Raw genomic sequence first — 16,444 nt, 5'->3', positions numbered from 1 at the left:
ATTCAATTATAAATTATCACGTCCGCAAAAATCATTGACTTTTATAAAAAAAATATTTAAAAAACCATAATTGAAATCATTTTTAATTGATTGAGAAGTACGAATATTTACACTACTCATAAAAATTCTCAATGAAGAATAATGGTTAAAATTACTCTTATTTAAGAATATCTTCTAAAAATGTTTTGGGAACTCATATTTTAATACAAAAATAAATTAATTAGCCGTATAAAAATATTTTACCCTAAAAATAAGAATATCAACTTTATTAGCTATGTGGGCATGAGTTTGATGATTTATGGTATAAAAAATATTCGTTAAGACTTCAGAGATATTAATTTCTTAAATGAATATTATCTGGAAAAGGATTAGACTTTAAATATCTTGTTAAAACATGCGTCATCCCCTAAAAAAAAAAAAAGTAATTTCAGGTCGCGGCCACAACATAATTATCTAATAACTTGATGATTAATTAACTTGATAAGCAAACCCTATCATCAGCAGCACAAAGCGTCCGAATCTCCGCCACGTCAAATCCCACCTACTAAAGACACGGTGATCAAGGAAGGACCACGGTTCCGTAAAAAAGCCGCGAAGCAGCGTAACTCCGCCTCTTTATTATCCACGACAAGATAAATGGATAGTGTTGTGTTGTGTTGTTAGCCATCTCTCTTTCCTCTCCCATATGCGAAAGCCGAGGGAGACCAAAAAACAAACCAAAAACCATCATCATAACCCAAACCCAACACACCATAGCACAGCACCACCTCGTATCACATAATAACAACCTTAAACCCCCAAACTTTCATGTCTCGGATCCCGTGATTCGGATCCCCAACAACAACAACGCCAAAAACAAAAAACAACCTAGTATTATTTGGATCCGGTTCCCATGACGCGGCGTTGCTCGCATTGCAGCCACAATGGGCACAACTCAAGAACTTGCCCTAACCGCGGGGTGAAGCTCTTCGGGGTCCGATTAACCGATGGGTCGATCCGGAAGAGTGCTAGCATGGGCAATCTAACCCACTATGCCGGTTCCGGGTCGGGTCCACTCCATACCGGGTTGAATAACCCCGGTTCGCCCGGGGAAACCCCCGATCATGCCGCCGCAGTCGCCGACGGTTACTTGTCCGAGGACTTCGTTCCCGGGTCTTCTTCTAGCTCCCGTGAAAGAAAGAAGGGTTGGATTACTTTATCTAATAAAATAAGAATAAAAATGTGTGCTTTTTTTTATTATTATTTTACTTGACTGTGGGAATTGCATGTTGGATTTTTTTCGTGGTGTTTTGTGTACTGGTTGATTGAGGTAGGTGAAGTTGATTAAGTTGGGTTAATTGTGTTTGGACAAAAAACCTTTCTGTTTTTGGGTGGTGTCACTGTTGGGGATAGATAACTAGACAAGAAAGGAGCATATAAGTTAGCTTTATTAGGGGTTGTCTTTTTATTTTTTATTTTTTATGAGTGAGTTCTTTGAATTGTGCTTGACTGCTTAGATTTTGAATCTGTGAAATACTGAGAAATGGATTCGGTGTGTTTGTAAATCTCAACTCATGTTCTTTGAGAAGAAGTTGCTTGTGTGGCTCACTTAAGGTTCTAATCAGCAAGCAGCCTTGTCTGTATGAGTTTTTACTAGTTTGACCCTTGACAAAGTGAAGGTTTTTGAGTCCTTTTAGCCTGGGAGACATCTTATGTAGCGAGAGAAAAGTTCATTATGCTTGATTTCTATTGAATTACTGTTTGTTTACTTCGGAAGTGTACTGTGATTATGGGGGTGTGCTATGTTCATGTATTTCACTATTTCAGCTACGTGGAAAGTGCTGCTATAGTTTTTGGACTTATAATTTATAATAAAAAAGATAGTCACCAAATAGTTCAAAGAGGTCTTTGTAAGTTTAACAAGCATTGATGCTGACTCTATACTGATTGATGCTCATGCTATCATTCTTATGTATTGGAAAATAGGTGACAAGCGCACTTGTAAGTCAGATTTACAATTGTTGCTACCAATTGCAAATAGGATATTGTTCTGTATATAAATCAGGCGGAGTATGTGAGGGCGCAAATGGGATAATACAGTTCTATGTTTCGTTCACACTATAAACATGGTTGATATCTTGACTAGGTGGGGTACATACTCCCGGTTGGGGGGGCTCACATTCTTGTTTAGATATTATAGTTTCATTTTCCACCTTATTCTAGAAGGTGGCTGATACATTTTGTAACATCTAGGTCGTTGTTTGGTGTGTACATGGAATGTAGGGGTGTGAATAGGTCAATCGATTTATCATGGGCCTTTTACTAGCCCTCCATAAGTTTGGAGCTTGTAAAGTGGCTTATTTATACAATATTTAGACAGAAATTTATTGAGCATGCATTATTTATTGTTATCTCTTTTTTCATATTACACAATACACATAGCTTCAATCAGATGTGGGATTCATCTTAATTATTGATAATTAAGATGTGGGTGATGTTGGATTCGAGTGGGGTGGATGAAATGGAGGAGTGCCTCAGGTGTTATTTGTGACGCCAAGTTATTCAAACTTAAGAAAAATTTACTCCACAACTATAAAATATGTGGTGTTGTAGGAAATCTAGTGTTAGGCGATTAAAACCAAAAGGAAAATAAGCTCAATGTATTAGAGATGCGAATGTTGCAGTGGATGTGTGGACATACTAGACAAGATAAGATTGGGAATTAATGCATTAGAGAGAAAATTGGGATAGCACCTGTAGCAGAAGATATATTAGAATCTCCCCTTAGGTGGTTTTGACATGGATAGAGAAGACCTGTAGAAGCCTTAGCAAGAAGAGTATATTAGATGGTGTGTAGCCCTATGATTAGAGGTAGAAGGAGGCCAAGAAAAATTATAGGGAAACTAAACCATTAAGGGGGATTTGAGGGTCAATTCTTTGTTTATAGATATTATTCACCATAAAACATTGTGGTATCCTTTGATCCATGTAATTGACCCCACATAATGGGAAAAAGCTTGGTTTGTTGTTGTAAGCATAGCTTTGATGAGGCTTATAGGTCTTAAATGATGAGAAGCCTAAAATATCTTAATTAGTGATTCATTTATATCCAAAAAATTTTTAAGCTGTTCTTAAGGTTTAATTTATAATTTCTTTTATGCAGGTGTTCCATGGACTGAGGAGGAACATAGAATGTTTTTACTCGGATTGCAGAAGCTGGGCAAAGGTGATTGGCGTGGAATTGCAAGGACCTATGTTATATCAAGGACACCTACTCAAGTGGCTAGCCATGCTCAGAAATATTTCATCAGGCAGAGCAATGTGTCCAGGCGGAAAAGACGGTCCAGCTTGTTTGATATTGTTGCAGATGAAGTTTGTACCCTTATTTGCAAATTACATCAAAATGTTGCTGCTTAATTTGTTCCCGACTTTGTGACCGTTGATTAAATTATCTAAAATGCGTTTCTTTCTTTGAAGATATTGTGTGACTTGTTCTGGCTTCTGTGATAAATAAGTTAGTTAATCTCGTACACCATTTATTAGTTAGATATATTGGTGGTCCACCATCTGTAATTTATGACAATTGTCCATTTCCTTTCTTCTGCAGTGGATTTGACAATTTTTTTTTATCTTGACTGGCTTTCTGTGCATTAATAATTTTTGTTTAGATTGTATATGAAATCATGGTTCTAGGGTGGAAGTTTGGAGATATTGCATTTTCTCATGTGATGCTTTTTCGAATTCCAATATTATAAATATGTAACTTGCCCTTTGTCCTTGGAACCTTCTCATTTTTCTAGGTTTCTTGTATTTATGTTGTGACTTGCAGGCAGCTGACACTGCAATGGTACAGCAAGACTTCTTGTCTGCTAATCAGTTACCCACTGAAACAGAAGGCAATAACCCCTTGCCAGCTCCTCCTCCCCTCGACGAAGAGTGCGAATCCATGGATTCCACAAACTCAAATGATGGAGAGCCTGCCCCATCAAAGCCAGAAAACACACAGTCATCTTATCCAATGTTATATCCTGCATATTATTCTCCGGTGTTCCCGTTTCCTCTGCCCTATTGGTCAGGATACAGTCCAGAGTCCACCAAGAAGGAGGAGACACATGAAGTACTGAAGCCAACTGCAGTTCATTCTAAAAGCCCTATCAATGTTGATGAACTGGTTGGCATTTCAAAATTGAGTTTAGGGGAGTCTATTGGTGACTCTGGTCCCTCCTCTCTGTCTCGAAAACTTATCGAAGAAGGACCCTCTAGACAGTCAGCTTTTCATGCAACACCGACATGTGGCAGTTCAAATGGCAGTGCCATCCATGCAGTTTAAGCGTGTGCCTCATGTTCCGAGGAAGGGATTGTTATGTGAGCATTGTTGATTGATGGGCGCGCATGAATGTGGTCTTGTGTTCATCAATACATCTGTTTGTGGGGTAACCTAAATAATTTTTTTTTTTGGCCCATTCACAGTGATTAACCTAGTTTGTTTATTTGCTGGTAGGCAGTAGCGTCTAGGAGTTACTTTGGGTCTAAAGTAAAACTTTTATGTTTGTTCAGTGATTTTATTTGTCAGGGTTATGTAAAGTTAATGTTAATTGTGCAGTTTGACAATCTACCAAGTTGTGCTTCATGTTTGAACTTTGAAGTGCCGTGGATTAGAATGTTTTAAGTGCTTTACCCGCTCAAACCCGGGTCTCCTGAATTAATCCAGTGAGACAGGAAATCAAAAGCACAAACTGTAGCTGCTTGTTAGGGTTTGAAATGGGTTTAGTTTTTTTTTTTTTTCCAGGTTTGGTTAGTTTTTATAAAAATCTTATTTTGGGCTTGAATTTTTTTTCATGGTACCAAGGGTTTTATAGAACTCACATCCTATTCAACCAACTTAACTAGACTTCTTTGCTGGGCTTGAAATTTATTTAAAGCTTAATTAATAGTTCAGAATTTAAAGATATCAATAAACATATCTCGAAATAAACCAATGGGTGTCCAAGCTTTATATAGTTGGACTTAAATCTTAGATTAATAAATATATAATTGGGATAATATTGAAGGAAAGAAAAATATGGGATGATATGATTAGTAGATGATTTTATTCCTTAAGTATGTGATCATGAGTTTGATATCTGATTTATGTATATGAGAAAATATCTATTGAGAGAGGTCCCGGTACCTTAAGAAATTAATCTTTGGCTTTTCATGGAGGAATGTCCTACTTCACCAGAAACATTGGAGGAAAGATAAAAATGGAAAATAGATTTTAATTCTCATTATTTTCTTTTCTTTTATTTTTTAATTAAATAAAGATAAAATAAAAGAAAATCTCTCTTTTCTTCTATATTTCTTTCTAACCATAGTTAATGTGAATTAGGCTAGTCGGCTCCAAACAATTCATCCATCAGTCACATTTTCATCTTCGCTGCCTGCATAGTATTTTGAATAGATTGATCGTTGTCGAAGTAAATATTTACTTAATTCATTGCTGTGTGGAAAGTCCTGTGGTTGCACGTTCTATTTTGAATGGTCCACGCGAAAAGGATTTAGAAATTAGTAGTTAATAAAAGCTTAATATAATTCACGCAAAATTTTGAACTATTAGTATATATTATTATTATTTTACTTGTACTCAATTATCTATTTTACATCATAAAGGAAGTTCAGTTTTTAAAATAACTATTTTACAAGTTACAATTTTTTTATACTATGGTAATGCAGAATAGAATAACAATAATTTGAAAATATATTAATAGCGAATTAAAATTCTTAAAATTAAAATCAAATTTGTGTAATAAAAAGTTGCTAGGAAAGTAAACTGATTTTAATCTAAACTTTACAAGGTCTTATGTATGGGCACTCAAATGGGAGAAAGTTCTCTTACAATCAAGACAAAATAATGACACAAAATTTATTGTGGGGTAATGGCAAGCATTCAACTAATAAATCAATACAATCTACATAAAATAATTATTCAAATATGATCAAATATTATCTTGAAAATAAATCGACTAGAGGTGGAGATCATGAGAGATCATGAGAAAGGAATTCAAATAGGCAAGTCAGGTAATGCAAAGAGTTGACAGAGTGGTGCAAAGTCCCGTTATATTCACATGAACGAGAATTATCTATTTAGCAGAAAAATCCATGTTTGATTCTCACCTTGTACAAAATTTTCTTGGGCTAACAACAATCATATACTGCAAGTGAGATTAATCTTTAATCTAATGATTTGGGGAACACCGTGATCTCTGGACTAAGACAAAAAAAAAAACAAATGAAGGAGCATACAATGGATCTCATGTGTCATGTGGGATCCATCTTGGTAAAGGGAACTAGAGCATGTGTTGTGTCAACAAGTCATGCTAATTTTGGTGGCAAGTGCACGAAGGAGGTGTTAAAAGTTCTCTACCAAATGAAAAATATGGAGAAAAAGCAACATGAGGATTTAAAATTAAAAATAGAGGAAAAATCAATATTTGAAAGCCATGCTATGTAGATAAACCAATAGGATTTGGAGTTTACTATGAAACAATAATCTTCCAAGAATCTTGTGTCCGCTCTCCCTCGGAAAATAAGTTGTGGTCAAGTTAAGGTGGTTATTGCAAATAAGAATTTTCATAATGGTCTAGACACCATGATGGATAGTGGATTGACAATAAATTGCTGACCATTTTTAAATGAATGTGTTAAGTTGGAATTGCTAAGGTGTGGGAAGTAAAGACTTTGTAGGCATTATTAAAGATATTATTTGAGAAAATAAACTGTATTTCCTCATTCTATCGGAGACCCATATGAGTGGGTAATGAACATGTGAAGTCGTTAGAATAATGACTTTTGACAGTGTCCATATTTAGGATTCTCATGATCATTTAGGGGGATTTGATGCCTTTGGAATAGCTACAGTGGTTTGTGAAGGTTATTGGCTCTTCCAGTCAAGTGGTTTAGATAAAGGTTTGTAAGGAACGAGGTGTTAGATGAGTGTTTTTTGTTGTGTATGAGAGCCTTCAAATTGCGAATCGAGGTGACCTTTGGCAAAATTTCAAGCTTTTTAGGGAAGATTATGATGGTCTTTGGAGTGTGTTGGCCTGTTGGGAGATTTCAATACAATTCTCATGTCATATGAGCGTTAGGGAGGGTCCTTTACTTTAAATGATCAAAATGTTGTGAATTTTCAATCTACCATTTAGTATTGTGATTTGCATGATAAAGGTTTCCAAAGGTGTCTATTTATTTAGAAGTGCAGTCAACTATAGGAGAGGATGGACTGTGGATTATTCAACCTGCGTTTATCAATAGAGAATTGTTTTCCATTTGCCTTGTTTTAAATTTGACCATCACCCTTTTTTTCTTCTTTAATCTAGGTGTCAGGATCAATCATTATAGTCTCCCCTTCAGATTTGAAATCACTTACTCGTTAGGACTTCCCTAATATCATGTAAAGCAATTTGTGTGATGTCCCAACATGGAATACTAGAATCAATTCTTTTCACACAACACTCGAAGACTGGAACAATAGTCTGTTTGGCCATATTTTTCACAAGAAAAAAGTATCGATCAAGAGATTGAATGGCAGAGTAAGGAGAATGAGAATTAATAATAACCCTCACCTGTAGCATCTCCTGTCTAAGCTTTGGAAGGAGTATGATAAGGGTTGCCTTAGAAGCAAATTCTTTGGTTTAGAAGTCATGTTGAGGTGGCTCTAGTTTGGTGATAAAAGTTCATGCTTCTTCCACTACACTATAAGGTTTGAAGGAGACAAAATAATCTTGATATGTTGTAGGATTCTCCCAGGAAGTTAGAGGTTGGCGACAAATTATTTTAAGGGGTTATTTACTACTGAGGTTGGTTTCACCCCCTTTTATTTAGAAGGTTCTTTTTCTCAATGACTCTGCCTCTAGATTGTTAGACAATAGAGATACTAATGAAGAAATCCAGAGTGTCTTAAAGTGCACAGGTAGTTATAAAGCTCTAGGTTGTGATGTTTTATCAAACTCAATAGGGAAAGAGTTGGTTTCACCTTCTGTGAGATGATTAAACATGTTTTTGAGGACCCAATCAAAGTGAAAATTTTGTATGAAAAACTTATTACTCTAGCTCCTAAGATAAAAAATATAGTAAAAATAAAGATAAATAATGCAATATCTCTGAAACACTTCAAATCGATTAGTCTGTGTAATATGTCGTATAAAGTGATTACTAAGATTATTGCTTATAATTTATGAAAAATAATTAAAATATAAAACTGATAATTTATTATAACATTTGACGATAATATTAGGTATGCGAGCATTATTTGATAGATGTTTATTTTATATCATTAAAATTTATGATAAATATTTTCAACACATTTATTTGGTTTCATGCTGAATTAATCACGTTGAAATACCTTAGGTGATTTTAGATACCTGCTGTGATTTTTATGGGTGGAAGCAATTATAGGTAGTTTTTGTCAAAAAAAAAAATTATAGATAATTTTTGCATTAAATAAAAAAATTCAAACATAAATCAATAAATAATATTATTTTAAAATCAATTTTATAATTTAATTTTATTTATTTCAAAATTAATGATTAACTAAACTCAACTTTAGAAAATGAATTTCATTGAAAATCAAATTTGCCAACTGAATCAAACACGCACTTTACACGCGACACCGTAATTGAAAATCCAACACAAGAGAAAAGGGCGTTAGGGTTTCGAAGAAGAAGAAGATGGAAGACATTGTTGATCACTTGGCTTTCGAGCGGAACAAGACGCAGTTCGATGTCGACGAGATGAAGATCGCCGGTTCTCTTCACGCTTTTGAAGTTTCTGACAAAATGGCTCGCCTCGTCGCCAGCGATCCGGTTGATTCCTCATTCTCTCTCTCTCTCTCTCTCTTCAATTTCGTTCATTCTGTTGTGACGTTTTTTGAAATGCTCGAGCTTCGCGTCTATGCAGATTTGGAACAGAAACTAACTGCATTATATCACCATCACAGTTCTTATTTTGTTGCATATTTTAATTGTTTTCTTCTTTGCTGTGTTTGTCGCGCTTTGTACTTGATGTGATAACTTTGGTGTGGTGTAATGTACTATATGTATTGGATCTAACTAGCTTTTCAGTTTTCAATGTCTTGCAAATTTGTTCATCGGAGAAGTAATTATTTATTTTGCTTTTGTTTTTGAAAAGATCGATGCACTAAATTTTAATTGCGAAGTTAAAAAACAAAAAAGAGCTAGTTTTGTGAATCGTGAAGAGATTGTTTAAAAAATTGGGAAATTGATTTTGCTCGGGAATTGTTTGTCGATGAGAATTGGATTGTTATGGCTATGCAGTTTGAGAATTAGATGGTTAGTTAATGTTTCACGGATGAACTTAAAATCCCTATATGTGTAGCTGCCTGGTGCCTGTTCCTGGCTTCCTGCACTTTTTCTTTTATGGTAGTTTGGTGGTACATGATGATTTTGACTTCCGGATGCCTGAAATCTTGATTGGTTGTCTGCTGTCTCTAGGCATTCAGAAAGGATGACAGAGTTGTGCTTGATAGGAAGGCGTTATTTATGAACACTTTGAGGAAAACAGCTTATGCATGGAAAAGGATTATTGAGCTCCGTCTTAGTGGTTTGTCTATCTTCTATTCTGTTGTGCATAGTTTGCAATTGGTATCTTGTTATTGTCATAAATGGGAGGTTTCCGTTTGTTGTTACAGAAGAGGAAGCTGCTATGCTCAGATCCTTTGTGGACCAACCTGCTTTTACGGATCTACATTGGGTACAATTCAGTCAATTGTCCTGATGGCATTCTTTTCTTTGATATACTACCTATAAATATATATATGGATGAAAATACTGATGAGATAGGTCTAGCTCATAAATTATTTTGCAGGGAATGTTTGTTCCTACTATCAAAGGACAAGGAACTGAGGAACAGCAGCAGAAGTGGTTGCCTTTGGCTCATAAGATGCAAATAATTGGTTGCTATGCCCAAACTGAACTTGGCCACGGATCTAATGTTCAAGGGCTAGAAAAAACTGCAACCTTTGATCCCAAAACAGACGAGTTTGTAATTCATAGCCCCACATTGACTTCCAGCAAAGTGAGTACAATGAGAGAAGGCTTATGGAAGCCTTTACTGGTCCTTTAAGATGTGCGTTGTCATGATATGATATTCTAGAATATGAAATTGTATTCATACATTCATATGAACAATCAGGGAAAAACAGTTTGTACCTTTTATTTAGTTATTTTTGTATTTACTGTGTTTTAAAGGGTATTTGGCTAACAGGATATCTTCTTGCGATTACTGAATATGATTTTAACTCCTTTGATGCTGATTTAAACAGTGGTGGCCTGGTGGATTGGGTAAAGTGTCAACACATGCCGTTGTTTAGGCCCGACTAATTACTGATGGTCAAGATCATGGAGTGCATGGTAGTTACATACTTTAAACACCCAAAGTTCTGCTATTATATTCAGACTAAAATTAATTAACATTATGCTCAATTTGGAGGTTTCATTGTCCAGCTGTGAGCGGAGCTTGGATGATCACTTACCTCTTCCAGGCATAACTGTTGGCGATATTGGAATGAAATTTGGAAATGGAGCATATAACTCCATGGATAATGGGGTGCTAAGGTTTGACTGTGTATGGATTCCAAGAAATCAAATGTTAATGAGGTTAGTTTCTTTTTACCTGTTTTTACCTACTCTCGTCAGAGGAAAATCCAATAATCATAGTTGGGGTTTTATGGTATTCAATTCATACATGGTCCATGATAAACATATAGTCTAGTCCCCTACATCCTCCATCCACAAATAATAATGATGATGATGACCATAACAACAATGGATTCTAGTCAAATTTCTTCATTGAATTCTCTGTTGGAAGATGGATTGATGAAGGAATTTATTTTAAGAATTGAGGCAGTGAATTGAAAGGGAGGATATGTGGAAAACTGAACATATAGTAACCTGACTCTTTTTTTTCCACTCATAAATTGCAGTGTGCTTATCTTTTTATGGTGATAGATTCAGGGGATGACTCTTTTTAATCTACCAGGGTTTCACAGGTAACAAGGGAAGGAAAATATGTACAATCCAGTGTTCCACGACAATTAGTTTATGGTACTATGGTAAATGTAAGACAAACAATTGTATCTGATGCATCAATTGCTTTGTCGCGAGCAGTTTGCATTGCTACAAGATATAGTGCTGTTCGAAGACAGTTTGGGTCAAAAAAGGGAGGTCTTGAGACACAGGTAAGTTGTAAAATGCCTTTGTATATGCACGTTTGCAGTTTGCTGCTGGAGCATTCTTATTTTATCAATAAATGCTACTGGGATTTTTCAATCTTCTTTTTTACTAAAAATGAATTTGTGGAATGTGAAACTAGTTTGCTTTAATGTGATGTTATTTATTATTTATTATGTACTTAGATTTGCATATTTTGATTTTGAGACCAAAAAAAGTTTTTCTTTTTAACTTCCAGAGAAAGCTTTTAAAATAAAAAGCAGTTTTTTTCTGTGGAAGAAAAATCTTAACCTAACATGAACTAGTGCTAAAATTTTAATCTTCATTGTCTAGATTCAAAGCTGCTTTGCATTCCACCAACATAGTAAAGTTATGTCTTGGTCTGAGTGGGAATAGCATTTCTCTTCTGCTTGTCCATGGAGTTTTAAAAAATCCAAACATCTCAGAAATAGTATGTAATTTGTGATGGGGAGGCTGATGAGTTTCCTACACATCTTTGACATGAAACACATGGTGTTAAAATGTATATATGGAAATAATAATTGGGTGGCTAGGCTTGCAACATTGTCTTCATAAAAGTTTTAAGAGCAATGAGATGATGGACTATTGGACTGGTATATGCATTTTGCTGTCAATGTGTTCTCCATCTATAGTGTTATATCTCTCCTATCTATTTTATAATGTGTCTGACTTTCTGTTATCATTTTTTTTTTGTCTAGGTAATTGATTATAAAACGCAGCAAGCTAGGCTCATCCCTTTGTTAGCTTCTGCCTATGCCTTCAGATTTGTTGGTGAATGGTTGAAATGGCTTTATATGGATGTGATGAAAAGATTGCAAACCAGTGATTTTTCAACATTACCTGAGGCTCATGCATGCACTGCAGGGTTGAAGTCCTTCACTACTTCAGCAACTGCTGTATGTGATTACTCATTGCTAATGCTCGTTAGATTACCATTTGATTATAGTTGCTGAATTTAATTGATTAATAAAGCAGCTTTATATGCGATGTAATTTTTTTGTTTTTTGGGAGGGGGTTCCTTTGTTTACTCCTCTTTGCATGTTGAACCTCATTTTCTCCCATTTCTGTAATGGTTGCCCCATGCCCAATCAGACTTCTGACTTTTGCCTACATTTCTTGTTCAGGAGTTTTGTTTTGTTATTTGAAATATTCTGTTTTGTTGATTTGTCTTTTTTGTGCATTTTTCATTGTAGTACATTACAATCCATTATGCCACCTATATGTATGTCAGATAACAAATTGTATCAGTAATATTCTCCTCATTTAAATGGTCCAAATGTCTTTGATGTTATCGTTGTGCTTTTATTACTATTTTATAGTATCCTATTATATGGTGTTCACTTTGCAACTTTTAATTCTTTGAAGTTCAAATTAAATTAAGTTTACTTAAATTTGCAGGATGGAATTGAGGAATGCCGCAAACTATGCGGTGGCCATGGTTACCTTTGCAGCAGTGGTCTGCCTGAGTTATTTGCAGTCTACATTCCTTCCTGCACATACGAAGGAGACAACACTGTGCTGCTTTTACAGGTTTTTTAAATGTTATATATAGCTTGTACCATTATATTGTGTTATTTGTTGATAAATTTTTTTAATGAAATTTCTCATCTGCAAATTGGTTTGTGCATCATGATAACTTGCCTATTTGTGGAGGGGTGATATTTTATTTTCTTGTATTTACTGTGTTCTCATGTGTTATTGTAAACATCTGCATTTTTAGTGTATACCTTTGTAGTTTTTTATATTAAAAAAAATACTGATCCTTGTTTTTAGTTTAAAATTTTACGGGTATCAATTCTAATAGTATTTGGAACAGGGAGAAACTTGCAAAAAGATTGAAATAATTAAAATAATCATCATTTATTTTTCTTATATACTCTGGTGTTGCTGTATCTTCATGCTTTGCCCAAGTATTCTCATGTGCCCCTTTGACATTTATGCTCTTCATACATCCTAGTGCTGTCTGATTTGTGAGGTTTTATCAGATATTGTTAACCGAGAATGGTCTTGAGTTGTTTGATAACTTCCTAGAAAATCCATTGTAGGTGGCTAGGCATCTCATCAAGACTATTTCTCAGTTGGGCTCCAGGAAAAAGCCTGTTGGTACAACATCTTATATTGGACGAGTGGAACAGCTGATGCAATATCATTCTGATTTTCAGAAAGGTATAACTGTATAAAGAAATTGGATTTGCTCGAGAATTTGCAAATTCTAACCTTTCCAATCTATTGATGTCCCAAATCTAAGACAATTTGAGATAGCATTATTAACTATGCCTCTATTTTTCAGGAGTTATAATGCATTAAAATATCTTAGATATTTATGGCACTACGGTAGCATATATGTTATAATCAATTAGGGCTAATCTTAGAAACTAATTTTGGGGCTGTATATCTTTATAATTGGGATTGAATCATTATAATTAACGTATCAGTTGCTGCACACTTTGATACTTCACTCAGTCTTTCTGGTTAGCCCCTTCAAAGGTAGCCTTTTTCAGAACACTAGCAACTAACTCTGATAGGCGACGATTAAGGTGTGTTAAGAGTGACTGCTATTAAGGTGGATTGTTAGAGTGACAGGTGAGTAAAGAGTTTTCACATTGGGTAAGAATGAGCAAGTTAAGCAATATATAAGTGAGAAAGACTCATAAACCTAATGCCTTAAGGTTTTGAGTTAGATGTATGTAGTGTTAAGTTCATTATGTGATTTGCTCATGGTTCATTGATGGAGATATATAATGTATAATATGGCAGAATCAATTAGTAGTAATCTTAGGAACTAACTTAGGATTGTTTATCTTTATAACTCATACCAACACTACTAGACTATCGTTGGATGGTCTAGACACATTATTTATCCCTAATAAGATGATTTATAGAATTCATAAGTTAATTATATTATTATGTTGATTTTTGCAGCGGAGGATGGGTTGAAGCCTAATGCAGTGCTGGGAGCATTTGAAGCTAGGGCTGCTAAGAAGGTGATTGGTTGTGCTCAAAATCTTAGCAAGTTTACCAATCCCGAAGAAGGTAAATGATTTATCACTTAAACTCACAAGCTATATGCTCATGTTGATTTGTTTTTCTTGGTGTGGTGGGGGAGACTGATGAACAACACTTTAACAACCACAGTTGGCTGGGTAGTGGTTACCTTAACTGATTCTACTGATGTTTGAGTGCGTATGTGTATGATGTTGTAATTAGATATGATCTCAAATGCTGATGATTTTCTCGATGGCAGGTTTCCAAGAATTCTCTGTCGATCTAGTTGAGGCAGCTGTTGCTCATTGCCAGTTAATTGTGGTTTCCAAGGGAGCCCGGTCCCGCAACAACTTCGTAATGCACTCTAAAATAACTTATAACTGCACTGTTGATCCTGGAGAAAGTTATGAATTGCTTTCAATTTAAAGACGGTAATAAAGTTCTACGAAAGTGAAACGAAGTTGACATCAATAAAATTATGTCATGGAAGTTATAAATTTATTTATAATTATCTGTGGATAAAAATATTTTTATGTCGATAACCCTGTCTAGAAATAAGAAGAAAATGAGTATAACAAAAAAATATAGTTTAATTAGAATATACTAATAAAGGTTTTACATATGGTCATCAATTATTATTTTTGTAATAATTTCTTTAAAAGTAATTTGGAATATTTTTTAATTAATTGACAATGTAAATTTTTACAGTAATATGCAATTAAATTCTAGTAACATTTGCCCGGCATAATGTTTACTGCAAAAAGTAGTCATTTATGATGCTAATTGCAAATAATGTATTTTATGTGATGTTTTAAATCCTCTACATAGTAAGGACTGGAATTTATGTTACTAGATTCATCGTTAGTGTTTTAAATTTTTATTTATAGTGGTAGGTTGGCTGTCACCTTATTTATTTATTTATTTATCCAACCAATCAGAAATTCTGGATACCTCTTGGTTAAAAAAAAATCATTCACAAAAACTATGAATGGAAAAACTACTGTTTTTATTCAAGTTATTTCTCAGTCTTAAAGTTAATTATTGTGAAATATAATCATTACTATTCTATCGAGGTGCTCATTGATTTTTTCAAGGCAATAACATTATTTTTTTTTTTTATTGAATAGACCCTGCTTTTGTTTCCAGAAATTGTAAGAATCATTTGCTTTGGTTTTTGAGATATGTAAAATAAGATATCGTTCCTTGTTCCTAAAATTATTTTTTGTTTCAGATGTTAAAAAATGTTGAAAGTTAGTAACCAAACGTTAAGTGACAACTTGAATGCTACAATGGACTTAAAATGACCTTGACTCATTTTGAGATTTTTTGTTGTAAAAATAAGGTATCTCCGTGGCACATGAGACTAACTCTTATGTAAAAATCATCAAAATGAATTTTTTCTCTCACAAAAAAATCTTTTTTATATACACCATCAAAAAATTGAAAAGAAAAAAATCTATAAATTTCTCATTGTTCATGGCTGATGCAATCTATCTTCTTCTTATGGCCATGGGCTCATTTATATGCCACTTCTCCTTTTCCCTCTCTTGACATCCTCTTTGACAAAATAGAAACTTTGGTTTTAGATGAAATGATATGTGGGAAGGAGAAGTAGAGGGCACGAAGGAAAAAGGTGAAAACCCTAAAGTGAGATGAACCAGTGGTAGGTTGGCTAAAAAAAGGATGAGGGTGAAAAATCTGAATGGATCATCAACATCAATTTAGGAGTTTCCAAAATGGTAGTGGTAGTGATGGACCAGTCGTGGGTTCTATCCAACTTCACATATAACACAACTTTGTTCCTTGTTCAGCTGTAGCAAAAGTTTGGTTGGGAAGGACATTTATGGCCATGCCTTGGTAGTTGCTGAGATGCATGGATAAAGAAAAAGACACGCAAAGATCCCTTAACAAATTAACACCCCTTAAAAAACAACGTCGTTTTGGATCCACTGTAGCATCTCTAAGGTGTAACTTAGCACTACGTGAACAAGCTGACAACATTTTGTGATTGAATTTTAACATTCATTAATTAACGTCATGGATAAAATTAAAGATTGTAGTTCTATAGATAAATAATAAAAAAAAAACGAGTAAATGCTTACTTTTGTTTATGAAAATCAAATTACAGGAATTGTTCACTTTAGTTCTTGAGATTTGTAAAATATGAAATAAGAATGAATTTATTTTTTATGAATTGTGAATACAGTTAGTAATTATAATATGTATATAATTTT

General features: G+C 34.4%; 1 protein-coding gene and 1 pseudogene across 1 annotated transcript; both read left to right on the top strand.

The window, feature by feature from the left end:
- The first annotated feature begins 657 nt into the window (after positions 1-657).
- On the top strand, positions 658-4,676 carry MYB180 (MYB transcription factor MYB180). Its single transcript, NM_001251693.2, has 3 exons — positions 658-1,184; positions 3,143-3,351; positions 3,809-4,676. The coding sequence occupies exons 1-3, from the start codon at positions 893-895 to the stop codon at positions 4,307-4,309; spliced, it is 1,002 nt and encodes a 333-aa protein (NP_001238622.2). The 5' UTR covers positions 658-892; the 3' UTR covers positions 4,310-4,676.
- Positions 4,677-8,581: 3,905 nt separating this feature from the next.
- Positions 8,582-14,711, top strand: LOC100802178 (peroxisomal acyl-coenzyme A oxidase 1-like; annotated as a pseudogene).
- The last annotated feature ends 1,733 nt before the right edge of the window (positions 14,712-16,444 follow it).

Source organism: Glycine max, chromosome 17 (genome assembly GCF_000004515.6).
Source record: "Glycine max cultivar Williams 82 chromosome 17, Glycine_max_v4.0, whole genome shotgun sequence".
Taxonomy (NCBI): domain Eukaryota; kingdom Viridiplantae; phylum Streptophyta; class Magnoliopsida; order Fabales; family Fabaceae; genus Glycine; species Glycine max.
The sequence above is the reverse complement of the archived record's forward strand: the minus strand, read 5'-3'. Positions and strand labels throughout refer to the sequence as shown.